The 27,717-nt window shown below is 46.1% G+C and overlaps 2 protein-coding genes across 10 annotated transcripts in view; both read left to right on the forward strand.

Annotated features, from left to right (window-relative positions):
- Positions 1-168: 168 nt before the first annotated feature.
- CALR3 (calreticulin 3) lies at positions 169-21,194 on the forward strand. 2 transcript variants are annotated; one of them, XR_572327.2, is made up of 10 exons: positions 169-337; positions 552-653; positions 2,901-3,104; positions 10,109-10,203; positions 13,068-13,256; positions 16,334-16,441; positions 16,537-16,665; positions 17,261-17,353; positions 18,380-18,515; positions 20,760-20,869. XR_572327.2 is itself a non-coding variant. In XM_008706387.2 (9 exons), the coding sequence occupies exons 1-9, from the start codon at positions 247-249 to the stop codon at positions 20,901-20,903; spliced, it is 1,155 nt and encodes a 384-aa protein (XP_008704609.1). In that variant the 5' UTR covers positions 169-246; the 3' UTR covers positions 20,904-21,194. The 2 variants fall into 2 exon arrangements, 1 of the variants encoding a protein (XP_008704609.1); XM_008706387.2 differs by lacking the exon at positions 18,380-18,515 and having other exon boundaries at positions 20,760-21,194.
- Positions 21,195-24,513: 3,319 nt separating this feature from the next.
- The window catches only part of EPS15L1 (epidermal growth factor receptor pathway substrate 15 like 1), a 96,440-nt gene continuing 93,236 nt past the window's right edge, over positions 24,514-27,717 (forward strand). For all 8 annotated transcript variants that reach the window (XM_040629110.1, XM_040629113.1, XM_040629116.1 and 5 more), the window contains exon 1: positions 24,514-24,610. In XM_040629110.1, coding sequence (XP_040485044.1) covers positions 24,578-24,610 — 33 coding nt within the window. In that variant the 5' untranslated portion in view covers positions 24,514-24,577. The remainder of the gene's footprint in view (positions 24,611-27,717) is intronic.

Here is a 27,717-nt window from a genome sequence, read left to right on the forward strand (position 1 = left end):
GAGACTACATATCCCGGCGCGCGCCGCGCTCTGAGGACCAATGGGGCCCCAAGTCACAATCGCGGTGCGTCATGGGAATGGTAGTGCCGGGAAGGGCCGGGCGTGCACTGCGCGCCGGGAGCTAATGGTGCCTCAGGTCACAATCGCGAGATGTGACGGGAGTTGTAGTTCTGGGCCGGACCGACACTCCGCGGAGACCGCCGGGAGCAAAGGGGCGGTTACAAGAAGCAGTGCCGCGCGCTTTCCATGGCTGTGATTCACGTTCTGATTTGGGCCGTCTGCATGCTGAGGGTGGCGCTGGCCACCGTCTACTTCCAAGAGGAATTTCTAGACGGAGGTGAAGAGGCGACACCTGTGGTGGTGGAATGGGGGCGTAAGCTGCCCAACCAGTAGCCCGAGTAGCCATTGGCCCCGGTCCGTCGCCGTGGGGATCGGCGGTGGCGAAGCCTCCAAGCTTCGAAACCTCCAGCCTCCTACCCCCCCCCGCCACACACACCTTCCTTGACTCAAATGAACAGATTCAGCCCTAACCGGTATTGTTTCCTCCACAGAGCGCTGGAGGAATCGATGGGTGCAGTCCACCAATGACTCTCAACTCGGGCATTTTAGACTCTCGTCGGGGAAATTTTATGGTCATAAAGAGAAAGACAAAGGTTAGTGTAGGAATGGTGAGAAAATCGAGCTAAGTGACACAGACACACACACCCCACCACCATAGCAACCTTGCAAGGTAGGTGTGGCACACCCCTAACACCTCTTACAGCCGTTTCACCAATGGGGAAACTAAGGCTTGGAGAAGGTCTGACATTACTTTTTCTCTTTCCTTTCTTTACTTGCCCAAGATCGCCCCATTGTATACCAACTAGTCGCATGAGTTTGGAGACCCCAGGTCTTTGACCTGCAAAGGGAAAAAGATTAGGGGATATTTCTCATTTTTGTTTTCACTTTAAGAAGAAAAAAAAAATTGAGGTTAAAATTTACGTGTTGTCAGGTGCATAGATCTTAGAGATACAGAAAGATGAGTGTTTACATCAGTACACCCTGGTCAGGATAGGGAACATTTTCAGAGGTCCCTTTGAGCCCTCCACGCCCCCCCAAGTCAGTGCCCTCCTGGTGCCAAGGATGAATTCTGTCTTCTCACTCCTGGTGATAAAAGGTGGACACACCACAACTCATTTACCACCTGTTTTTTGCACAGCTGGTGAGATAATGATTTTTACGTTTTTTAATTGTTGGAGGGAAATCAAAGGGGGAATAGTATTTTATGTCATGTAAAACAGTGAAGTATATGAAATTTCAGTGTCCATAAGCAAAGTATTAATGGAACACAGCCATGCCTATTCATTTACATAGAGCTATGGCGTTTTTTTATGCTGCAAAGGCAGTAAGTTGGAACAGAGACCATATGGCCCACAAAGTCTAAAATATTTGTTCTCTGGCTTTGCAGAAAAGGTTTGTGGACCCCTGATTTAGATGAAAAGTTTCCCTCTTCATCAACCTTCTGCTAAACCTCCATCTTGGCTCTGTTACTCCAGGGTTGTCCTGTCGGCAGCTTCCGATTTTTCTACTATATATGCATTGTTTTCTAAATTACATGTTGACCCAATGAATTGGTCAAAATTCAGCTCATAGGACAAAAGAAGAGTGAAATTAACAGGTGGTTCCATCAAGCTTGTCCAAGGATAGGGGTGTCCACTTAAAGTCATTTGGGTTTCTCCCACAGTGTCTTTTCTTCCTCCCGTCTGGGATCCCGAGACTCTGTGTTTCATTCACTCCAACACACCTGCTGAGAGCACACATGGGCAAGGCACTGGGGATACCGGTTAATTTGGCCCCTTTCACTGTGGTCTCCCAGGACCATCACACAGAAGTGGTGGATGGAAGGATAAATAGAATGTAGTCAGACAGAGATGGGAAGTGGTGAGAGATGATTGGGGTGGCTGAGGAGGGTGGTGAGAGAGAGGGAGGTGATGAATCCTGGCCTTAGTAATTACCTGGATGGTAAGGGGGTAGAGGAGGGGGTGAACCTATGAATTCTTTGAGAAAGGAAAAGGTTGGGGGGAGAATGGAAGAGAGAGAGAGATGAATGTGGTAGTGAGCCATCAGCCATGAGTTCAGGCTTGGACATACTGATAGAAAATGAAAATGCCAAGTGCATTTATGATGAATCTCAGTGTAGGCAGGTATGGAGGCAGGAATGTGGAGCAAGGAAGACTCGGTTATATAGTAAGACTGCCTCTGTTTTCAAGTTTGTCTTATACTCCAGTATAGATAAAAATTTGGTACAGAGCCTAGTGGCTACTGAAAAAGGGGGTGGGTTAGACTTGAAGTGAGCACATAAATTTATAAAATATGAGATGATTCACGTGACAAAAGGGTGGTATCTTTGTAAAAAGAGGACAGCTGCAGGCCAGTGCATCCTGAGCAGTGAAGCACTTTTTTTTACAGGACAGCGCTCTGTCCTCCATCCACTGTGGTGTGTCTTAAGCAACTATTTTAAGATAAGAGTTAAAGAAAAGATATGGGATGCTCTGTTTTTTAATTAAGTTGCTACACAACCTTAATTGTATTTCTCCCCCTTTGGAAGATGAATCTGAAGCAAAATTAACTTCTAACCCACAATTAGGTTGCATATTTGTCATTTAAAGCTAAAGTGTTTTTGTAACTTAAGACATGACAGTGGTATATTGAGCACAAAAACAACTAAGCATGGAAAGTTCTGTGGCAGCAGAGAGCCTGTTAGTGGTATGCCTATCGTGTGTTATTGTAAAAATGTGTTTTAGGCTTGGATTGACAGAAGTGGTTATCACTGGGGGTGGGAGAAGGACCACCATTGAATTCCCTGCAGCACTGAGCACGGTGTCATTCCTAATCCCTCATGAGTATTTTTTTGTTTAAAGGTCTGCAGACCACTCAAAATGGCCGATTCTATGCCATCTCTGCACGTTTCAAACCGTTTAGCAATAAAGGGAAGACTCTGGTCATTCAGTACACAGTGAAACACGAGCAGAAGATGGACTGTGGAGGGGGCTACATTAAGGTCTTCCCTGCAGACGTGGATCAGAAGAACCTGAATGGAAAATCCCAGTACTATATTATGTTTGGTGAGTTTAGGTAGTACAAAACAACCATTTCTCGGGACTTTGAACACTTCCGTTTCATAGAATCTTAGACTAAGACTTTGCCAAAGTAGTAGCATTGAGTATATCTGACCAAAGGTTTTTAGTACTGTTTAACCTGACTAATATAAAAAGGCAACTGTACCATTCTATTGTACCTTTAAAAAAAAAAAAAGATTTATTTGAGAGAGAGGGTGTGTGAGTGAGTGGGGGAGAGGGGCAGAGAGAGAGAATCCTGAAGCAGACTCCCCATTGAGCACAGAGCTGGACATGGAACTCAATCCCAAGACCCTGAGACCATGACCTGAGCTAAAATCAAGAGTCGATCACTTAACCTACTGAGCCAACGAAGCACCCCCTATTGTATTTTTGAGAAAGTAATTTATTCAACATTAATGTAGCCCCATGTACTTGGAATATATCAAGAGTCAGCAGACCTTGGCCAAGGGCCACATCAGCCAACAGCCCATGTTTGTTATGCCTGAGAGTGGGTTTTAACATTTTTAATAATTGAAAAAAACTGAAGGATAATATTTTTGACACATGAAAATGATAGGAAGGCCAAAATGTTTCCTGTCTATACCCCTGCTGGCCCTGGAACACTTTAAATATTTCCTGATAACAGGAGTAATTGATTTAAAAGTTGTGCTAGGATCGGGATGGGACCACATTGGGCCATAGGAACTAGACATAACTGAAGGGTGTGAATTCAAAAAGCTTTCAGAACGAAGAGGATTCTGGGAAAATGGAGTAGGAAGCACCAGGAATCCATCTCCCCACCTAGACAACAATCATAACAATAGAATCTGGTGTAACTGTTTTGGAACTCTGAAGTCTATGGAAGGATTGCTTCTTCCAGGGGAAGAACAGGAAGGTTAATTTTGGTCGATTTCAGCTCTTAGCACAGTAGACATACCCGTCCCCCATTTCATGCACAAGGCAGATAGCTTTGCATGTGCTCCCGGAGCAGCCTACACACAGCTTGCCACAGAGAGGGTGGGCAAAAAGGACCCCGTCCTCCCAAATATCAGGGGTCTGAGCTCTGATTACTGATTGCTGCCTCTAATCACAGAGGTGCAGACAAAGAGGTGAATAGCAGAGTTTTGTGTGTTATTGAAGTTAAACTGGTATAAATTCAAATTAGAGCATTATAACTTTAGTATGTTTAATGTAATCCCCATGGTAACCACAAAGAAAATAGCTATAGAATATACACAAAAGGAAATTAGAAAGGAATTTAAACATTTCCCTACAAAAAATCAACTAAAAACAAAAGAAGACAGCACGGCAGGAAATGAAGGACAAAAAGCTGTAGGGTATATAGAAGACAAATAGAGTGACAGAAGTGAGTCTACTTTAAATGTAAATGGATTAAACTCTCCAGTTAAAAGACAGAGATTGGCAGAATGGATAAAAACACATAATCCAACTATATGCTATCTAAAAAAGACTCATTTGAGATCCAAAGACACAGGTTGAAAGTGAAAGAAAGGGAAAAGATATTTCCAGCAAGTAGCACCCAAAAGAGAGCAGGGTGAGTGTACTAATATTAGACAAAATAGACTTTAAATAAATCAAAAAGGTTATAAGAGACAAAGGACATTATATATTACTAACAAGGTCAATATAGCAAGAAGATGTAACAATTATAAACATGTATACGCCTAATGAACATCAAAATATGTGAAACAAAAATGGGTAGAATTGAAGGGAGAAGTGGACAGGGATAATAAAAATTAGAGCAGAGATAAATGAAATCATGAATAGAAAAACAGCAGAAAAGAAATTAAATCAAAAGTTGGTTCTCCGAAAAGATCAACAAAATTGACAAAACCTTTAGCTAAATGGACAAAGAAGACTCAAATTACTAAAACCAGAAATGGGATGTTTCTACCAATTCTACAGAAATAAATAAAATGAATTATAAGACAGTGTTAAGAATAGTTGCACACCCCAAAATTGGATAACCTTGATGAAATGGACAAATTCCTAGAAACACAAACCCTGCCAAGTCTCAATCACGAAGAAATAGAAAATCCAAAGACAGCTGTAAATAGTAAAGAGAGCAGTAAACCAAACTCTCCAAACAAAGAAAAGTCCTAAATCTGATGAATCTGTCATGAATTCTACCAAACATTTAAAGAAGAACTAATACCAATCTTTTTCAAACTTTACGGAAAAAATTTTCAATCTTTACAGAAAAAATTGAAGTGGAGGGAACGTGTATTTCCGAACTCATTATCCTGACTCCAAAGCCAGACACTACAAGAAAACTATAGAACAATATCTTTATGAACATCGATGCAAAAATCCTCAACAAAATACTAGCAAAAAGAATTCAGCAGCATATTAAAAAGGATTATACACCATGACCAAGTGGCATTTCTTCCTTGTCTACAAGGATGATTTGAAATATGAAAAATCAGCCAATATTACATGATACATCAACAGAATGAAAGAAAAACACATGATCGTCACAAATTTTATCATTTCAAGATAAAAACAGTCAACAAACTAGGAATAGTGGGAAACTACTACAACATAATAAAAGCCATCTATGAAAAACCCACAACAAACATACTCAGTGGTGAAAGACAAAGCTTTTCCTGTAAGATCAGAAGCAAGGCAAGGGTGCCCACTCTCACCACTTCTACTCAACATAGTCCTGGAAGTCCTAGCCAGAGCAATTAGGCAATAAATAAATAAATAAATAAATAAATAAATAAATAAAAATACAAGTCATCCAAATTGGAAAAGAAGAAATAAAATTATCTCTATTTGCAGATGATAAATCTTATACATAGGAGACCATAGAGACTGCACAAAAATTATTAGAACTAATGCATGAATTAGGCAAAGTAGCAGGATGCAAAGTCAACACACAAAAAACCAGTTGCATCCCTATACATAAACAATGAATTTGAAAGGGAAATTACAAACACAATTCCATTTATAATAGTTTCCAAGAGAGTAAAATACTTAGGAATTAAGCAAGGAGTTGAAAGACTTATACAGTGATAACTACAAAGTATTGCTGAAGGAAATTAAAGAAGATATAAATAAATGAAAACATATCCCATGTTCATGGATTGGAAGACTCAGTATTGTTAAAATGTTAACACTAGACACAGCAATCTACAGATTCTAAAGCAATATACAGATTCAACCTAATTCCTATTAAAATTTCAATGACTTTTTTTTTTTTTGCAGAAATGGAAATACCCATTCTAAAATTCATATGCAATCTCAAGGGATCCTGAATAGCCAAACAGTCTCAAAAAAGAAGACCAAGGGGTGCCTGGGTGGCTCAGTTGGTTTGGCATCCACTCTTGATTGCAGCTTGGGTCATGATCTCAGGGTCCTGGGATGGAGCCCTGTTTTGGGCTTTGCACTCGGGAGTCTGCTTGGGGATTCTCTCTCTCTCTCTTCCTCTGTCCCTTCCCCCACTTGCATGTGTGTGCGCTCACTCTCTCTTACATGAATAAATAAATCTTTTTTTATTTATTTGAGAGAGAGAGACAGCGAGAGAGGGAACACAAGCAAGGGGAGTGTGAGAGGGAGAAGCAGGCTCTGGGATCATGACCTGAGCCGAAGGTAGATGCTTAATGGCTGAGCCACCCAGGCACCCCTCAAATGAATAAATAAAGCTTAAAAAAAAAAAGAAAAGAAGACCAAAGCTAGAGGACTCAAGTGCCCATCAGCAGATGAGTGGATAAACAAATGTAGCGTCCATACAATGAAATGTTATTCAGCTTCATAAAGGAGGGAAATGGTGACACCAGCTACATGATGAACCTTGAATACATTATTCTAAGTGAAATAAGCTGGACACAAAAGGACAAATACTATACAATTCCACTTATTTTAGGTCCTTAGCATAGTCAGAATTATAGAGACCGAACATAGAATGGTGGTTGCCAGGGGCTGGGGGCAGGGGAGAATAGGGAGTTCTTCATGGGTGTAGGGTTTCAGTTTTACAAGGTGAAAAGAGTCAGGGGGATGGACGGTGGTATTGGTTGCACAATAATGTGAATATTTAATACCATTGAAGTTACACTTAAAAATGTTGTAAAGGTGGTAAATTTTATATGTATTTTACCGCAGTTTTAAAAAGTGAAAAAAAGTCTTTCAAGAATGGAAATGTAGTTTTAAAATATCCATCGGTAATTCAAATTTAAGGAACCGTTTTTTAAAAGTCTTTTCTCTTGTGATGTGGATAGCTTGCAGAAGTTTTCTGTCATAGTTTTTCTATGCTTATCTCTGAATTTATGATCAGCGTCAGGCTTTAGACACCTGTCATGCCATCGTCATGTTTGTATACACCGCTGGTCATAGTCACAGAAGTAGAGAGAATAGGGGCGCCTGGGTGGCTCAGTCAGTTAAGCGTCTGCCTTGGGCTCAGGTCATGATCCCGGGGTCCTGGGATCAAGTCCTGCATTGGGCTCCCTGCTCAGCGGGGAGTCTGCTTCTCCCTCTCCCTCTGCCCCTCTACCTGCTTGTACATTCTTTCTCTCTGTCAAATAAATAAATAAGTAAAATCTTTTTTAAAAAAACAGTAGAGAGAATAGATATTAGATTATTTATTGGATTTGGATGTACTCCTGCCTTGTCTCAGAGGGTAAGGTGACTTCTCCAAGTCCACTGCATTACAGAGATGCAGAAGTTTCCACCAGCTGCGAGTCCCTGACCCCTCCCCACTCTCTCTACTTTGCCATGCCTCCCATTTACTCTTGAATTTAAAATCTGGAATGGAGAAAGTCTTTATTTTGATTAAAAAGGAAATTAAAATGGCTTGGTTTGGGTTATTATTCTCTTAAAATGGGATGGCAGAGATATCTGGCCAAAAAAAAAAAAATATTACCTGTTGTATCAGAGATGATTTCATAAATATTTTGTTTAGTTAGGTTTGGGAAACAAAATCACCACAAATACTAGCCAGAATCCCCGTCTTTTAAATTTATATAGCATGTCTGCTATATCTGAATTGTGAAGCAGCATACTTTGGAGGAAAAAAGAAAACCCAAGTAAATTATCTGTATTATTTTTGCTTTTAATTCAGTTACATTTTACTTAAACCCACTGTGTCACTGTTAGAACACTTACCCGTGATGCCTCAGCTCTAGCCTTTGGTATGAGAGCGGCTTGCTGAGGCTTATGATGTTGAAGGGGAAGGGAGAGGTAGGGCCATTGCCAGGCGCCTTACAAATGCAATCTTAGAGTATATTTAAAATCCTAGGAAACCGGTAACACAGCTTCCATTTTGCAAAGAAAAAACCTGAGGCAGGCGTGTCTCAGTCAGTTAAGCATCTGCTTCCGCTCAGGTCATGATCTCAGGGTCCTGGGATCGAGCCCCACATGGGGCTCCATTGGGCTCCCTGCTCAGTGGGGAATCTGCTTCTCACTCTCTCTGCTCATGGTCTCTCTCTCTGTCTCTATCAAATAAATAAATCTTAAAAAACAAAACAAAACACGAGGCTCGGGGAGGCGGGGGGTGGGGCTGGTTGGCTCAGTTGGTTAAGCAGTTAAGCATCTGTCTTGGGCTCAGGTCATGGTCTTGGGGTCCTGGGATGGAGCCCTGTGTCAGACTTCTCCCTCTGATCCTCCCCCTGCTTATTCTCTTGCTCGCTGGCTCTCCCTCTGCGCTCAGTCTCTCAAACAAATAAAATCTCAAAAGAAAAACCAAAACAAAACCCAAAGGCAGGTCAGCATGTTTAGAGCCCTTCTGTCTACCCCATTTCCTCATAAAAATACATTATGTGCATAAATATTTTATGATTGCTGTGAACGGAAAATGTCCAGATTTTCCAGTCAAGTCTGGGCATGTTCTGAAGCTTAATTTAATATTTAAAACGTGTAGGTGCTTAGAAATAGGGAAATTCTGACCAGTTTTGAAGGAAAAATTTCATGTTTTAATCCCCAGGTAGTAGACTTTTATACAAATAGTTCACATACCATAGCTTTTGTTTTAAAAATTGAACTGGAATGTTTTCCAGTGATAAGAAAAAAAGGAAATTACACAAACCAGCATCTCTGAGAACTCGGGGAGGTAGACATGGTGTTCTTTGTCAGTCCCTCAGGATGCAGCTTCCAAGTTCAATGTCACATCCACTCTGGCAAATTGATAATATCCTTTAAGTAATTATGTGCAGCCTGGATCTCTCTTATTCCGAAGGTTCATCACTGCAAGTTCTAGAAAAAAAATCACAGTCATCTGCTTGTGTTTACACAGCCTCACAGAATCCCCAGGGGCGGGTGCAGGCCCGGGTCAGTGGATGTGGTAGAATTTGATTTGAGACAGAAAGACACCCAGATGCTCTAGTACATTCCTAAGCCTTAAGGTCAATAAAGCAGCACCAGTGGGGTAATTCCAAACATCCTCGGAAGATTTGACAAATTTTCCAGATCCCTCCTGCAAACCTTGTTTAGTATATTCAGAAATCCTTAATCTGAATATGTGTGTGTTGTCTTAGGACATAATAATAACAAATACTGAGCTTTGCCATATTAAATGCTTTACACACATGAGCCCATCTAATTGGCAAAATAGCCTTGGAAGATTCACATCCCTGTTTGAGAGAACAGGACACAGCCATGGGGAGCTGCATAGTTGCAGATATGTCTCAGCACAGTGAATGAGAGCGGGAATCCCAGCCAGCCTGTCCCGCCCTGAAGCCCTCACCCTGGGCACAGGGCACCTCTCAGATTCAGAGTGAGCCCAAGCCTCAGGCAGCACGTCAGGGATGCTTCCTAGACCGTTAAACCCTTTTCTCCTCACGTGCTGCCTTACGCTTGAGTAGCTGCAGTGACCAGAGAAGTAACGGGAAGGGCATCGCTGCCCATTTCAGTATCCACGCCAAAGTCTGATTATTCTTGCACACGTAAGCTTCCGGTCCTCATATGTTATTTCAGGGGAACGGTTGGGGGTTTCCTGTGGGGATGCATTAGACAAGGAAATTGAGAGCAGCTCATATATATATATTTTTTTGTAGGACCTGATATTTGTGGATTTGATATCAAGAAAGTTCATGTTATTTTACATTTCAAGAATCAGTATCACTCAAACAAGAAATCAATCCGGTGTAAGGTAAATGCTTTCGTCTTCAAATCTGTGATTGTGTTAACTCTTAATGATAACCTAAATTTAGAGAAAATAGTTTTGATCTTAAAATATTTAACTGAGTCAGGGACGGATCTTAGCAGCACACCCCTGCCCCTTGGTTTCCAGTTTAACAGGCTCATTAGAGACACTTACATACCCTGTTGGCTTGTTTTCTGAAGTTTGTGCCCGCCGGGAGGGCAGATTCACTCTTTACTGTGAGCTGCACTAGAATTTGCCTTGTAAGGGTTACGACAGTACAGTCACATTTCTGCTCTATCCATCCTCACTAAGGAATGAAATATTCAGCATGGGGAAAAAAACATCCTGAAGAAATTAATCTTCAAAATACCAAAATGTTTAGAAATGGGAATGTCTCTGAAGTGAAAGCATACTTTCTTACCTTCTATCCACGGATCCTGTGAAAATAACACTTTCTGCCTTGAGGCCCACTTTATAACTTCATGGCCCAGCCCAGAGCTTCTCCAAAGACACAGCTTGGGTCAGTTCCCTGGTGCTGGGCCTGTGGAAGGGAGGTACACTCCCTGAAGCACCCCTTCCATTTGAATGTAGCAGCCAGGAAGCAGGGACCTATCCCCTGGGGTGCCCCCGGTGCCCAGAGCTCCAACATGGGAAGCCTCCACAAATCTGGGCGAATCTGGACAGGAGACCCGAGTGTGTTTCGAGAGGCACGTTGACAGCATGGAGGGGAAGTGTCCATTACCACCCCTTCTTCAGTCCTGACCCAAGCAGGGGGGTGTTCAGTCTCTCCACAGAGCCCCAGTGAGTCTCCATTGTCAGCATGGTTCTTCTTGGCCTCCCACCCACTGACTTGGTGGCTGCAAAGGATCATTGGGTCCCCTCCACACGGAGAGGACTGACATCCCTCCTGGGGGGGTGAGGGAGAGCTCGAAATCCAAGTCTTTCTCCCCTGTCTTAGTGTACAGGTTTTACACCTGATTCCCAAGAAGTTGTTCAGTTGCGCATCAGGTGTGTGGGACAGAGCAGGGGTGACACTACGGAGGCCGTGAAGTCTGGCCTGGACCATGCTGGAGATGTTAGAGCACGATCCGCTCAGGTCAGCCAGCCTAGGGCACCCCCTTCCCCCGAGTGGCACCTGCAGGCTGATGACGCTCTCAGACGTGTGCTATTTCTGCAACCTGCTAGAAAAATAAAATGCGTCTGTTGAAGGAGCACCCACTCACAGCAGGTAGTCGGGCATTCTGGTCCTTCCAGTGAGGAGCGGCTAACTCCAGGGGGTCTGATTCATTCTGTGATGCTGTGAAGGAACCCCTGCGAACCTCCCCTGCAGGCAGTGGTCAGCCCTCAGGGGATCTGCAAGGAGAGGGGCAGATCTGCCCGTTAGAAAAATACCTCGGATGCTCTCTCTGGGGATGAGGGGTGGAGGGATAGGGTGATCAGTAGGCAGGGAGAAGGGTGAGATTGTTAGGCCAAGGCTTCAGCGGGATGCAGAACAGGGGACTGTTTTGACAGATAATTTGGGGGCTGGACCCAGAGGACTTCCCGATGTTTGGAATGTGAGTACTGGGGATGTGGGCCATGACTCTCAGCAGCATTGCTATTAAGCAGCAGGAAAAGCAAAAAGGCCAGGAAGGAGGCCAGGGCACACTCAGGAGTTGTGTTTTGAACTCTTGGTTGTGAAATCCCAGCAGACATCCAGATAGAGGTGTCCAGTAAGTTGTTGGAAACCGTGGTTGGGATTGAAGATCCTGGTTTGGATCCATTGCATATGTGTGGGAGTGGACGATATCCCTCAGGAGGCTCTGCACTTGTTATATCCTGGAAGGTACCAACTACCCGGCTAATGAGCCCAAAGTCTAAATTAGGAAAGGTGAGTGGAGACCAAGATGGGCAGAGAGCGGGAGACAGCGTTGGGAGAAGTGTATACTCAGCTGTCACAGTGAACTACAGAGGCTGAGAGACCACAGAGCACACAAAGCCATCGGCCATGGTGTGATAGCAGCGACCTGTCCCTCAGGGCAGAGCAGAGGGGTACTAAAAGAGCTTTTACCTTGGCTGTTAGAAGAGGGAGAGTCCTCCTGATGGAGCGTTTAAGATGCTGGGTTCCCAAACCTGAGCAGTGTCAGCACCTCCGGAGGGTCCACCCAGGTGCAGACACAGCAGGTCAGCTGACCCCGGAACAGACACTTCCCAGGCATTTCCCCAATGACACTCAGGCTGCCTGGCCCCACGTTGAGAGCTGACTGCTGCTGGAGCACAGTGCAGGAGTCCCCCCTGCTCCCGACAGGCAGGGACATCCTGGGGACCCCCAACCTCTCCTGCACCCACCATCCACCTTCCATCTCTCATTTATTGAATGCTTGTTGAGTGTTTCCCTTGTGTCTGGCCTGGGGCCTTAACTCTGACCAAGAGAGGCACCAGGCCTGGCCTCGCAGAGCTTAAGCCATTGGACAGCTCAGAGCGTTAGAAAGTTCTCCCCTGTGTAGAAAAATAGACAATGCTTCATTTGGTATCTTTCAGAGAACAGAACAGGAAGTTGTTTTCCACATAACTTTTCATGAATCAAACAGAGCAGTGGTCCCTTGGTTTATACCCACCACCCTGTCATAGCCGCCTGTGGGGATCTAGGTAGGAGCCATTGTCTACACAAAAGGAGGTCAGCCACTCAAGTCAGCTTGGTAGTGAGGAAGTTTTGTACAAAGGGGGGATTTCTTCTGCTGGACACATTTTTTTGTCAAGTCAACCCCTGTCCCTAGAACCTCTCTCCTTCCTGTTTATAACAAGACTTTGAAGACTTAAACCACGTGTGCAGACCTGCCCTGAAAGGTCAAGGGTCACATCGTTATCCTTTCTCCCCCTAAAACGCGCAGGTTGATGGCTTTACACACCTCTACGCTCTGATTTTAAGACCAGACCTCACTTATGAAGTGAAGATCGATGGTCAGTCGATCGAATCCGGTGACATCGAGTACGACTGGAACTTAATGTCACTTAAGAAGATGGAGAAGTTCTCTGCAGAGTCCAAGGATTGGGACCAGGCTGAAGGTGACAAATCCCAGGTATGGATTTTCCCCAAGCAACTCTAGAGAGGGTGCCAGTGAAGTCTGTAAGTAGCCGGCTCCCATAGGATTCCTGCACCGCCGGTAATCACGATGTCAGCATTATCACAACCAAAGTGTCCTCCCCGGGGGCTCCCGGGTGGCTCAGTCCGTTGAGTGTCTGACCCGTGATTTTGGCTCAGGTCATGATCTCAGGACTGTGAGACCGAGCCCCGCGTTGGGTTCCACGCTGGGCATGGAGCCTGCTTAAGACTCTCTCTCTCCCTCTGCTCCTTTCCTCCGGCCCCCAGCTCGCACTCTCTCTCTGTTAAAATAAATAAATAAATAGATGGATAGATAGATAGATAAATTTAAAATCGATTTTCTGGGGGAAAAAAAAAAAAGAAAGTGGACTCCCCGGAACATTTGCCACTGAAACCAGCCATGCAGCTTCACCCAGGTCTCGTGAAAGACTTTTATAATACTTGAGATGAAAGCAAGTAACTTTTGTGTTTTTGACCAATGCTTTTTTTTTTTCTAAAAAAAAGGATAATGCATCAACAACCTTTATAAAAATGATTTTGTTTGTTAATCTGAATTTGAACATAAAGTATTTTTTGAGCCTCACGCTTGTGACTGACCAACAAGGACCCGTTACTATAACGGCTATGGTTCCTAGGGCTGCCGTAATGAAGCCACAGGTGGGCAGCTTAAGAGAACAGAAATGTATCCTCTCGAGGTTCTTGAAGGCAGAAGGCAGAAATCCAGGTGTCGCAGGGTCCCACTCCCTCTGAAGGATCCGTGGGACAATCCTTTGTTTCTTCCAGCTTCTATTGGCTGGTAGACATCAGTCTCTGCCTCCGCCCCCACAAGGCCTTCTTGTGTCTCTTTCCTATCTTTTAAAGACATTTGCCCTTGGATCTAGGGCCCACCTGGATAATCCAGAATGATCTGCCGTGAGATCCTTGCCTGAATTTCATCTGCAGAGATCCTTCTTTCAGTATAAGCTCTCATTCCCAGATTCTGAGGTTTAGGATGCGAACGAACTGTTCCTGGGAACTACCATTCAACCCACTACCTTCTGTCTTGTTTTGGTTTCAGTTTATGTTTGTTTATTGTTGCAACGTTTTGTTTTGAACATCAAACACCACACCAAACCCATGAGCCATTTATCTTAAGACAGTTGTCTTTGCCGTAACTAAAAGTACTGGACTGTGTGTGTGTGTGTTTTAAGATTTATTTATTTATTTGAGAAAGAGAGTGAGAGAGAGAGAGAGGGTGAGCGTGAGTGGGAGGGGCAGAGGGAGAGGGAGAGAGAATCTGAGGCAGACTCCCTGCTGAGCTCAGAGCCTCGATCTTAGGACCCTGAGATCATGACCTGAGGCAAAACCAAGAGTAGGTCACTTAACCGACTGCACCAACCCAGGCGCCCCTGGGCTGTGTTTACCATTAATTTCTGGCAACTTAAAACTGGTCCGTGGCACTGCTGTCTGATAATGAAATACGTCATCACAGACAATGTAATCAGTAAAGCAAAAGAACGAAGTTTCTCTCTCCCTTCCTTACCTTCAAAACAGACCAAAACAGTTTTCACTTGGAAAGAGCGCTTACTTTAACAAGGCACAGAATGGCAAAGAAAATCGATCTGGCTGCGCAGAAGACACAGGTGTTGGGATGAAAGTCCTGGCCGCCTGCGGGCCGGCCAATAGCGCTGTGTCTCGGGGCGGAGGGTCCGCGAGCCGGGTCCCTGGTGGAGCCTAATCAACCTTCCAGAAGCTGGCCTCCAAACTGGCTGTGTTTTGTCCCTGTGTTTGGTTCCGTGTGAGCTCCCCAACAGAGTTCATGATGGCATTATGATTTAATCGCCTGCAGTCATAAGGAGCCAGCTACTCGGATGGAATTGTAACCATCTCCTGGTCCCAGCACAAGAGCGGCTCATCTGTTGCCAGTTGGGGTGGAGGCAAAAAGCAGTAGGACAGGCAGCCAAATCCTGTTGTGTCAATCATTGAGAAGTATTGTGTGTCATGGAAAAGCCACAGTCTAAATGCAACATGTTACTCTTTTTCAGTTATGCTAGAAGAGAAAAAGCATCATTGTACACAACTTCTATGTGTTTATGTGTTTATCTAAATATTAATCCATAGAACCTTTTCCTCATCCATTTATTCAACAAATATTTATTCAGCACATACTAAGCCACATATATATGTAGAGATGTGTGTATGTATATATGTGAGTACACGTATACATGTGTTAAGTGTGTGTATATATGTGTGTACACATAATATGTGTGTATTATGTACACACATGTATGCATGTGTGTTCATATGTATTATACCCAAGCATATGTGCGTGTATGTATACATGTGTGTCTATATGTGTACAGTGTGACTGTTATATATATATATAGAAGGTCTATATAACATAACTGCTTTTCTCCTGCTACCCAGCCGTCCCCAGGTAAGTCCTGGAACATTTCTTGGTTGTCCAGCCTCTCTCTCTAGAACACTCCATGTATGACTGCTATGTAGAAGCACAGACCACCTAACCAGCAGTGACTGTGTGGCCCCTCCCCCTGCCATCATCACTTTTGTCCCATAATTTTTTTTTAAAGATTTATTTATTTGAGAGAGAAAAAGAGAGAGCCTGCACATGAGTGGGGGGAGGGGCAGAAGGAGAGGTAGAGAGAGAAGCAGTCTCCCTGCTGAGTATAGAGCCCAACGCAGGGCTTGGTCCTAGGACCCTGAGAGCATGACCAGAGCTGAAACCAAGAGTTAGCTGCTTAACCAACTGAGCCACGTGGCACCTCTCGTCCCCTCGTTTAGCTTTAGCCACTATTTTGAGTTTTGCACTCTGTTGCTCCTCTCACCAGCTTGGGAAGGGTGGTGTGATCACACCGAGGCTTAGGGAGAAAATCCTGGCAGTGTGTGGCCCCAAAACCCTTGGTGGGACTGGGAACCCCGAGCACTTGGCCCTTTGACCCCCAAATTGATGGGGAAATCGTGACCAGGGCCACGGGCCTGCTCCTGCCCCTTGGTAACTAAGAATTTCTTTTCTCAAATCTGGGAATTGATTTTCTTTTCTTACACACATTTTAGGACTGGGAGAAACATTTCCTGGATGCCAGTGCCAGCAAGCCAAGCGACTGGAACAGTGAGCTGGAGGGGGACTGGCAGGGGCCGATGCTGCAGAAGCCTCCATACCAGGTGCGTGGCATCTTCTCCTGCGATGCCCTGAGATGCCCCTCCCCCTCCATGGCCTGCGTCCTTCGGAGCCACCACTTAAGAGTATGTTGTTGCAGGATGGCCTGAAACCAGAGGGTATAGACAAAGACATTTGGCTCCACCAGAAGATGAAAAACAACTATTTGACAGAATATGACCTCTCTGAATTTGAGAACATTGGTGCCATCGGACTGGAGCTTTGGCAGGTCACGTGGTTTTTAATTTGCCGTAGTTTGAGAACTCCGAGCTTTAGCCTAAACTCCTTCATTCACATAGCTGGTCCTCCTTGAGCTCCTACTATGTGCCTGCCCCCTACACCCGGACCCAAGACACATAGCCGTGGACAAAACAGACATCCTTTCTGCCCTCTGGTCACTTCCTATCTGCCTCCCTGGGAACCTGTCACTCCTCTGCTTGGGCAGTGCTGCCGCTGCTGGCCGTGGCCTACTTTGCACAGTAAGGTTCTTGAGCAGTGGTTGGCAACCATCGCCTAATACTCGAGTCACTTGGGTGCTCTTCCAAGTCTCCATGCCCAGGTAGCACCGGGGACCAGTTAAAACAGCATCCCCATGGGTGAGGCCAGGCATCAGGAGTTTCTAAAATATTGTTGGAGATCCCAATATGCAGCTAAATTTGAGAACCAATGCCTTGGATTGAGCGGATGTTTTAGAAATGGGTTTAAGCACATGCTACTGTCGAGAGCCAATCACTGTGATGGCACTGAGCCAAATACAACTCTCTCTTGGTGGAAAGCTGCCATATTCCTCACATCAGTAAGAAAGGCCTCATTTTCATCCACAGGTGAGATCAGGAACCATCTTTGATAACTTCCTGATCACAGATGATGAAGAGTATGCTGAGAATTTTGGCAAGGCCACTTGGGGGGAAACAAAGGTATGGTGCACACAATGAACTTCTTGTTCATTACTCATTAATTTCTGTACTTGATTCTAACATATAGGAAAGGGCTTGATGAGTTTTCAGTAGTGAACCTCCCACCCAGATCCAGATACAGAACATTAGTGGGAACCTCCTCCCGCCCCCTCCCAGCCACCCCCTGCCCCCAAAGGAACCACCACCATACATCCATTTGACCTCCTTTTGAAATTCATAGAAGTGGAGCCATCCAATATTTACCTGATAATATGAGGTTCATATTACCAAATACGGCAGCAGCTCGTTTTTTAGTGTGTGAATATTCCAGAAGGTAGGTATCTGTTCTGTGTTGATGTGGCTTTGGATTGCTTCCAGCTTGTGGCCTCGTGAATAAAGCTGTTACCGTCATTCCTGTGCATGCCCAGGAGAGGACAGGCTGGGTCACAAGGTCCCACACAAACAGTTTTCAAGGTGTCATCCTATTTTCTGTTCCCTTGTGCCGTAGAGGAGAGGCGAGTCTTAGTTTATGCCGCATCTTGGCTACGCAGGGTACTGTTGTCAGTTGCTGACAAGTCAGATTTCCTGAAGTATAATTTACATACTGTAAGACTTACCCTGTTGTGGTGTAGAGGCCTGTGAGTTGTGACAAACGAATACAGTTGTGAAACCACCAACAGAAATCCTGATGCAGAAGAGTGTCACCACCTCCAGAAGTCTCCTTGGACCCTTTGTAGCCAAACCTCCTCCTCCTCCAGGCCCCGCACTGATCTGGTATCTGCCTCTACCATCTTGCCTTTTCCAGAATGTACTGTAAATGGATTCATCTCATGTGCGGTCTTTTTGAGCCTGCTTCTCAAGCATAGCGTGTCTGAGATCCATCCGTGTTTTTGGGGTATCAGTCAGTAGTTGGTTTCTTCATACTGCTGAGTGGTTTTATCTGTTCAACAGCCGACAGGCAATTGGGTTGTTTCCAGTTTTTGACATACGAACAAAGTTCTTATAACTGTTCGCTTACAGTTTTTGTGTCTGGATGTCTGCTTTTAGTTCTTTGGGATGAATAGCCAGGAATAGCCGAGTCCTGCAATGGAAGTTGAACCCCACAAGAAACTGCCAGGCTGTTCCCAGAGGGGCTGCGCTGTCTTGCATCCTCACCGACGCTGGGGATTGTGGGTTTCTCTAGGTATGTGTTGGTATCTCCGGTTTAATTTCGTTACCCTGATGACAAATGAAGGTTGGCACTGTTCTATGTCTTTTGTGGGCATTTGGACGTCCTCTTTTGTGAAATGCCTGTGTTTTATTGTTTTAATTGAAGTATAGTTGGCATACAGTATTATATTAGTTTCGGGTGTACAACATAGTGATTCAACATGTATATACATTATGAAATGCTTGCCACGATAAATCTTGCTACCATCTGTCACCATATGAAGTTATTGCAATACTATTGACTATATTCTCTATGCTCCACGTGATACCCCATGACTTATTTATCTTATAACTGGGAGCTTGTGCCTTTTGACCCCCTTCACCCATTTCACCCAGCCCCTACACCCTGCCTCTGGCAACCATCAGTGTATTCTCTGTTTCTATGATTTCGTTTTTTTAAAAAAATATTCCATATAGGGGCGCCTGGGTGGCACAGCGGTTAAGCGTCTGCCTTCGCCTCAGAGCGTGATCCCGGCGTTATGGGATCGAGCCCCACATCAGCCTCCTCCGCTATGAGCCTGCTTCTTCCTCTCCCACTCCCCTTGCTTGTGTTCCCTCTCTCGCTGGCTATCTCTATCTCTGTCAAATAAATAAATAAAATCTTTTAAAAAAAATTCCATATAAAGTGAGATCACATGGTATTTGTTTTTCTTTTCCTTACGTATGTCACTGAGAATAATGTTCTCGATGTCCATCCATGTTGTTGCAAATGGCAAGATTTCATTCTTTTTTATGGCTGAGTAATATTCCACCGTGTGTGGAAGACACACACCGTGTAGACACACACACATGCATACATATCACATTGTCTTTATTCATCTGTTGATGGACAATTGGGTTGCTCTCATGTCTTAGTTAAATAGTGCTTCAATAAACATGGGGAGCCGGTGTCTTTTTGAGAGAGTATTTTCATGTTCTTGAGATAAATATTGAGACGTGGAATTACTGGATTATATGGCATTGCTATTTTTACGTTTGGAGGAGGCGTCATACTGTTTTCTGTAGTGATTGCACCAATTTACATTCCCACCAGTGGTGTGCAATGGATCCCTCTTCCCTACATTCTTAGCCAATGCTTCTTACGTAGTGTTTTTTTTGACACTAGCCATTCCAACAGGTGTGAGGTGATAGCTCATTGCGGTTTTAATATGCATTTCCCTGATGATGGATGATGTTGAGCATCTCTTCTTGTGCCTGTTGGCCTTCTGTATGTCTTCTCTGGAAAACGTCTATTCAGATCCTCTGCCCATTTTTAAATCAGATTTTTTTTTGCTATGAAGTTATGTAAGTTCTTTATATATTTTGGATATTAATCCCTTATCAGACATGATTTACAAATGTTTTCTCCCATTCGGTAGGTTACCTTTTCATTTTGTTGATGGTGAACCATTTCTTTTTGGATCTGACTTCTGCCACGAAGCCTTACTAAAACTCTTTTTCAGTAATGACTATGGAAACCGTCTCGATGTGTCTGCACCCCTTTGCCCTTCTGTTGATCCCATGGACTTGGATTTTCTCACTTAGGCTCAGAGGACCCCTTGCACTGCCTGTTCACTGCTCAGCTGATTGTGGGACAGGGATCCAGGTACTCTGGGAATAGAAAGAAGTGAAGGGGAGGGTTGTATTTGTTTCCTGTGGCCGTTGTAACAAATTACCACAAACTCGCTCGTTTCAAACAACACAAATTTGTCATCTCACTGTTCTGAAGGCCAGAAGTCCAAAATCAGTATCATTGGGCTGAAATGAAGGCCTCGGCAGGACCACGCTCCCTCCAAAGTCTCCTGGGGATCATCCTTCCTTCGACTCCTGCAGCCTCTGGTGGCTCCTGGTGTTCCTTGGTTTGTGGCCATGTGACTCTGATTTCTGCCCCTGTCTTCACGTGGTCTTCTCTTCTTGTGTCTGTGTGTATGTCAAATCCCTCTCTGCCTGTCTCCTATGGGGACACTTCTGATGGAATTTAGGGCCCCGGATAATCTTCCCATCTCAACATGCTTAGCTTAATCGTATTTGCAAAGACCCCCTTCCCAGAGAAGGTCACATTTACAGGTTCCAGGGATTAGGGCTTGGCATCCTTGGGGGCTCCTCCAAGCTTCCCCCAGGCAGTGTGGAGGCTTGCAAGAAAGAAGGCAGGAGCAGGCTGCAGGTGAACACTTGGTCTGTCCCCTGGAAACATAACCCCAAGTGGCTAATGGCTCGTGTCTCTGTTTCTTTCTCCAAGGGCCCAGAAAGGGAGATGGATGCCATCCAGGCCAAGGAGGAAGTGAAGAAGGCCCGTGAGGAAGATGAGCAAGAGCTGCTGATGGGCAAGTTTGGTGGGCAAGAGGACACTTTCCAGAGATTTCACAGGAGGGACGAGCTTTAGTCATTCTCACCCCAGATAAAGATGACTGGTAAAACCTTGTTTCTACTTTAATCTACATGTAAAAGTGCAGATGTCAACATATGTGGTAATTTGTCCAACGTGCTCTGAAAATGTTCCTATGCTTCTTAGTGGGGTTGGTCTGATGTTCCCTGAGCCCCACCCCTGGGCACCGAGATATTTTCTCTCGACCAAGCTGAGTGCTAGAAGCCAGAGGCCAGTGGGGAGTCTGGCCAAAAATATATGCTCTTTTCTTAGCCTCCAACATGTTTTATAAATAAAAGTAGGTAAAACTTATGAAAAAAGAGAAATGACACCTTATTTCTTCAGGCTGCAAGTTATAGCATATGCTAACCTTTTCCAATAGGAAATCTTTACCCAGCATCACTAGTGTAGAAAGGTGTTGCAGGCTTCACTGGCACACTGGTTGTTTTGGAGAACCCGGGGCTGTGTGCAGACTTTTGTCGTGCCATAACAAAGCCACTGCTTTTCCTTCACTCTGTGACCCACTTCTGTGGCCTTTTGTTTTCTGAAAGACAGAGGAATGAAGTTCCTTTTCTCAAGTGAAAATAGTAATTACTTCTCAGTTCAATTTTTTTGCCTTAATCAAATAATTGGCTTTTAAAAAAGTCATACATAACAGTCTTCTGATTTGAAGACACCTTTTTTTTTTCCACACAGAAAATTGTGTTGGAAGTAATAAAATTTAGGACACCAGGAATCTAGAATCCAGTGATATTACAAATAAGCTGGATACATTGGAAAGTATGTGTGGCACATTGCTAGGTGATCCATGTGAAAAGTCTGCCCATGAAGTGAAATCCTGGAAAGTTTTGTTCTCATTTTGGCTGAAGTTGGCAGACCCTCAAACGTGGACTTTAAAAAATATATTTTATGTATTTATTTTTAGAGAGAGAGAGAGAGAGAGAGAGAGACACACACACACACACACACACACACACACGTGAGTGGGGGTGGGGGGGAGGGGCAGAGGGAGAAGGAGAGAATCTCAAGCAGGCCCCATGCCCAGTGCAGAGCCTGATGAGGGGCTGATCTCATGACCCCGAGATCAGGACCTGAGCCCAAATCAAGAGTCAGATGCCCAATTGACTGAGCCACCCAGGCGCCTCTAAATGTGGACTTTTGGACTGATGGCTGATGGTTTATTGGGGGTTGGTTGTCACTCTCAGAAATGAATGACTCACTTCCATTTAGTGCAGGGGTGGGAGTCAACAGTCTACCCCTTTTATCTCCGAACGGTGTAAGAAGTTACTGAGGAAAGAAGCAGAGCCAGGCTTAGACAGAAAATGCTGGAAACAGTTGTACAGAGATGGGTCAGACCATCTCAGATGCCGCAGAGCTCATCTTTGGAGCAGGCCATCCTGGAGAACTTTCTGTGAAGATGGAGATGTTCCCCATTGCAGTGGTCAATACAGTGGCCACTGGCCACATATGATCCCTTGAAATGTGACTGGTGGGACAGAGGAATGATTTTTTTTAAATTAAAAAATGGGTGTTAGAGTAGTTTTAGGTTCACTGCAAAGCTGCGCAGAAAACACAGAGCTCCCATATACCCCCACTCCTATACCCACATCCTCCCCCACGATGAATATCCCACGACATAGTGGTACATTTGTCACAATTCGTGAACCTGACACATCATCATCTCCTAGAGTCCATAGTTTACATTAGGATTCACTCTTGGTGTTGTATATTCTATGGGGAAATGAATTTTTAATCTTATTTAACTGTAATTAATTCAAATTGAAACTTACTTGGCCACACGTACTGTGTCGCCCCCATGTTGGACAGTGCAGCTCTGGACTCTGGTGAGGGAGGTCGCAGGATGGTGGCTCCCTGCCCAGTGTGGTGGCTACAGGAGTAAGAGGGAATCCCAGGCCACTAGCTGGGTGGGACTCACACCACCAAGCCTCTGTTTCCAGTCAAGAGGATACAGGAGAGTCTCTGTGGTCATTGCCTCTGTAGAGGCTGGAAGCCTGCATGACATTTCACAGACACCTTTACCCATTGGTTTCCTGTCATGTTCTGTCAGAAAGAAGTGGGAAGGCAGGCAGAGAGGAGAAGCCGTTTTTTCAGGCTTCTGCCGGCACCTTAGGCAATGGTGAGAAAAACAGCAGTGACTTCAGCGATGGCAAAACAGCTGTGGCTGGTGAGAGTGGGCATCTGGGTTCCTGCTCAGGGCCCAGCGATGATGGGTTTTGGGTAACACCTTTCCCCCTTCTGACCTTTAGCCCTAGAAGGGCCAGCAGCTTCTTACAGTTACTAATCTTCAGGTAACCTTATATTACTCTTCTGTTTTTGCCGTACTTTTATACTCATTCTCTTATATCAAATGTCCTCTGTTGGAAATGACTCGACTTTTCCTTATGGAACAGAGACGGATAAAGCACTCACGACAGCTAAAAGCCTCCATCTCCATACCTGGACCACCGCTCCGGCTTTCCAGCTGGCCTACTCCCGGCATCCTTTGGCACTCAGGCCACTTTGCCTGCTGCACGGAGACTCACCATTTTAAAACACAAATCTGATCATGTTCCAAACCCTCTGGTGGCTTCCCCTTGCTTTTTATACAAGGAACCGCGGGGTGAAGGAACATGGCGACAATGAAAACTTGGAGCTCAGACAGCAAAACAGTCTCAAGATGAGGTCAGATGACCCATGGTCTTATCTCATTGTTCTTCGCTCCCCGGTGTCTCAGACCAGCAGCAGCTTGACTCCAAAATGGAAGAGGTGGACAGGAAGCTGTGGCCCACCCCTGAGATCACATGGCTTTCTAGGTTGCCTGCCTGAGACAAGGTGCCAGACTCACTGTGTGGCCACCACAGGAGGCCGGGTAAGGGAGGCCCACCTGCTTTGAGGAAACCTTGTGCCTCTGTGGTCAGCTGCCTGGCTGGACCTTTCTTTCTCACCCTGTTAGTGGAAACTGGCCACAGATGAGTGTGTGTCCCTAGCCAGTGGAAGAAAAAACGTCTAAAGAAATAAATGCCCCCTCCGGTTTGGGTTCTCCAGCAAACATCAGGCGCCTGCTCTGTGCCGGGCACAGTGTGAGCCGTGGAGGTGGAAGGACAGCAAACACATATTACCATCCCCTCTTCTCAGAAGGGGACTGGGGGCTCAGAGAAAATACTTAAGTGACTTGCCAAGGTCACCCTGCTAGAAAGTGGGAATTGGGAAATAATACACACACACACACACCCGCCAGCCACCCCCACACACATGCACCCTATCCGAGAAACAGGGAGCGTTGTTGGGCACGGTGAGGTTCCTGACCCTCTGCGGGGTGGGCAACAACCTCTCCACAAGGCGTTTGCCAGGCGCACGGGGAAGGGAAGGTACCTGGAGGAATGACAGCACATCATTCCTCTAGGTGCGGGGCCAGGGAGTAGGGGTAAGGGGTAAGGTGGTAAGGGGCAGAAAAGCTTGGCGCACACCCCGCGACCTGCGCTCCTCCGCGGCCCCGCCCCCTCTCGGCCCCGGCTAGGTGTGCACGGCCCCGCCCTCGACCCCGCCCCTTTAGGTTTGGGCGCGCGTGCGCAGCCCTGTTTCGGTCCCGCCCTCTCGCAGACTCAGCTGCGCGCGCACCGCCCCTCCCACCCGTGCGCACGCGCGGCCCCGCCCCCGTCTCCCCGGCGCTCGGAGCCCGAGTCCGCGGGAAGATGGCGGCCCCGCTCATCCCGCTCTCCCAGCAGGTACGGGCCGGCGGGCGGGGGTGCAGCGTTGGGGTGCGGGGCGTGAAGCCGGCGCTCCGATGAGGCCGATGCGCAGGGAGGCCCAGCCGAGTGGCGGCGGCTCGCGCTGAGGGGCTCCCGCGGAGGGCGGGCGAGTGGGCGGGCGGTCCTGAAGGTGACAGGCCGGCCCAGCCCGCGGCCTCCCGCGCCCTGGCGACCCTCTGCGGGCGGCGTACAGGCGGAGCCGCTGCTTGTGTCTGCACAGTCCGGGGCCCGGGCCCGGGTCCACGCCCGGCCTTCGCCGGCGCTCCCAGGCCGGGCGATGCACGGTGGCTCTGGGCTCTCATTGAGGGAGGTGGGCGAGGGGAGTGAGCCTTTCTACCGGTGCGTCGGCCCCGCGAGTCTTTGTTTCATGCCGGGTCCCACCGTCGGAGCGGACTGTGTCCCCGCCGGGGTGGAGGGCTAACCCTGCCACAGCCAGGACCCTCCAGCAGTGCGATCCAGGACTCATCCGTCTCTTCCTTGGGAGCTGTTTCCGCCACCCTTGAATCGAGAAAGGGGAGATCTCAGGTCTCCGGGCCCCTCTCTGTGCGCTCAAATACGCCTGGTGGTCTTACTAAGGGGCAGTAACAGTGGCGCGACGCATACGTGCAAAAAAGAGCCTTGCGCAGGCAGCCCTGCTTTCTGGGAGGGACGTTCATTCATTTATTCGTCAAATGTGCGTTGGTCCAGGGGCTGAGAGCGCAGCAGTCACCCAGACAGACAAGGTCGCTGCTCTCCCGGAGGTGACATTCTCATGGGAACTAGAAACTACCTGTGCCCTGCTAATAACAGCTGCCTTTATTGACTGAATACCTGTGTCGTACCAAGCACAATACTATAAGAATTCTGTCTAAATGATCTAGCACAGAGTTGGGATTAAGAGTGAGGACACAGGGTCGTATCATCTTGTGTTTAGTTATTGGCTCTATCTAATTTATTCTTTTGAGTGTCCTTGGGTAAGTGCTTAGAACTCATTTAGAAAATGGAAATATAAAAAAAATACTGGGATAATGTGAAGATTAAGCATGTAAAGCACTTAGAACAGTGCCTGGCACATCAAAGCACTCAGCGATACTGTAATTATTATCATCATTTAATTCTCCAGCAGATTGGGACATATGGGAATGTAGACCACAGCAGTAAGAATGCTAAACCTTAAGAGAGCTGATAAGCAGGTAGGCATGACTGGCCAGCTGTTCCAAGGAGAGAGATATGCATACCTGCTAAATCTTGCAAGAAGTAGCGAATTTGTGACACTGTCAGTAAATTAAAAGTATTAAAGATGAGTGGTTATTAACATGTTCTTATAACAGGTACTAAAATGCTGTGTAAACTAGGTGCCATACAGATGTTGGGTATTATTAATAGTTGCTACAGTTTAGGGTGTGTGTGTGGGGGTGGTGGGGTGAAACTCACTTTGGCTCGCTTAATGAAAAAGTGCTCCCAGTTTTTTGGGGGGAATCTTTTTAAAACTATCAAATTTTGACAGTAGCCCTAAATTGAACTTCGGTGATGACAATGGCTGATGTTTATTGAGTGCTTTAGAATTTAAGTGCTTAAGAATTTCTAACACGTTGGCGCTTATTCACACAACAAGGAGAGGGGAATTTTTTTTTTTTTTTAAGATTTTAATTATTTATTTGACAGAGAGAGACAGCAAGAGAGGGAACACAAGCAAGGGGAGTGTGAGAGGGAGAAGCAGGCTTCCCGCCGAGCGGTGAGCCCAATGCGGGGCTCGTTCCCAGGACCCTGGGATCATGACCTGAGCTGAAGGCAAACGCTTGACGGCTGAGCCACCCATGTGCCCCAGGAGAGAGGAATTCTTATTTTACTGATGAAGGATTAGCTTTGGAGGAAGGGAGTGGTTCGCCACTGTGAGTGAAGGTATGAAAACATGAATTGGGTCATATGATTTGCCTACCTATCACCTTTTGGAATAAAATCCCAGTTCCTTCTCAGGAAGCCTTGCTGGTCTGGTGCCTGCCTGCCCTCTCTGGTCTCATTCTTTCCCTGGTACCCACTCTTTCCCGGGTACCCACACTGTGGCCATACTTGCCGCTTTTCTGCTGCTCCCATAGTCTGAGCTTTCTCTGTCCTCCGGGTGTCCCCACTGGCTGTTCCTTCTCCTGAAGTTCTCTTCCCGAAGTTCTCCTCCCTGTTTCTTCCCTTGGTGCTGTCAGTGCTTGGCTCTTTTTCCTTTTTCAGGTGGTAGCTCAGATGTCATTCTTCCCAGAGGCCTTTGCTGACCACTTGTCATAAGTAGGGCCCCCTCTTCTATCCCACCAGCAGTGTGTCTCCTCCACACACCCCTCAGCACCTTTGCTGGTTTACAGAGGTCTGTTTCCCCATTAGACCAGGCACCCGGTGAGAGCAGGTGCAGACTCTTGCTCCTGTGACCAGCACCCAGGAGGTGTCCGGTAAACTCACGAAGCAGGAACCAGTGAGTTACACCTTCCAGCGCCGTTTACAGGTGGCTTTTCTTCTCTACATGTGGGATGGGGCTAGGGGTGGGAGCAAAATTGAAGGAGTTTCAAGAGACTGACAGCCAGGAGTGTATGACAACTTCAGGTCTCTGACTTCTGGGTTTCTTCCTGTTCCTTTATATGTTTGTTGAACAAAGGCATGACCAGGTTTTCTTCCTTCAGGTAGTTATGTCAACAGTTCTCTTTACCTTTCTTAGGTGAAGTTCTGCACCAGGTGTTCTCCTCGAGCTAGGTGGGAGACATAGCCCTTAAGGTGTTTTCAGTCTAGCCGAGGGATCACACAGGTTCACAGATTATTACTGGGGAAGCATGGATATGATTCTAGGATAATTTCTGGTTGGGGGCAGTCAGGGAGTCGCCTGGAGCATGAGGCTGTGCTCTGGTTGGACTGAGGTGTAGGGTGCACTTGGAACGTGGATGGCCCGTTGAAGGTGAGTAAAGCGGTTGCCAGCAGGTTTGTAGAGGGGAGTAGGCCATCGTATTTCTCCTCTGGCCCCAATACTTTAACCATCAGCATCTTTCCTGGTCTGCTCCATACTCCCCCAAATCTATGACACCTCTTTCCCTGTACAGTCTTTTCTGACCCTGAATACAAATCTTGCC

Source organism: Ursus maritimus, unplaced genomic scaffold (assembly GCF_017311325.1).
Source record: "Ursus maritimus isolate PB19 unplaced genomic scaffold, ASM1731132v1 scaffold_14, whole genome shotgun sequence".
Lineage (NCBI taxonomy): Eukaryota > Metazoa > Chordata > Mammalia > Carnivora > Ursidae > Ursus > Ursus maritimus.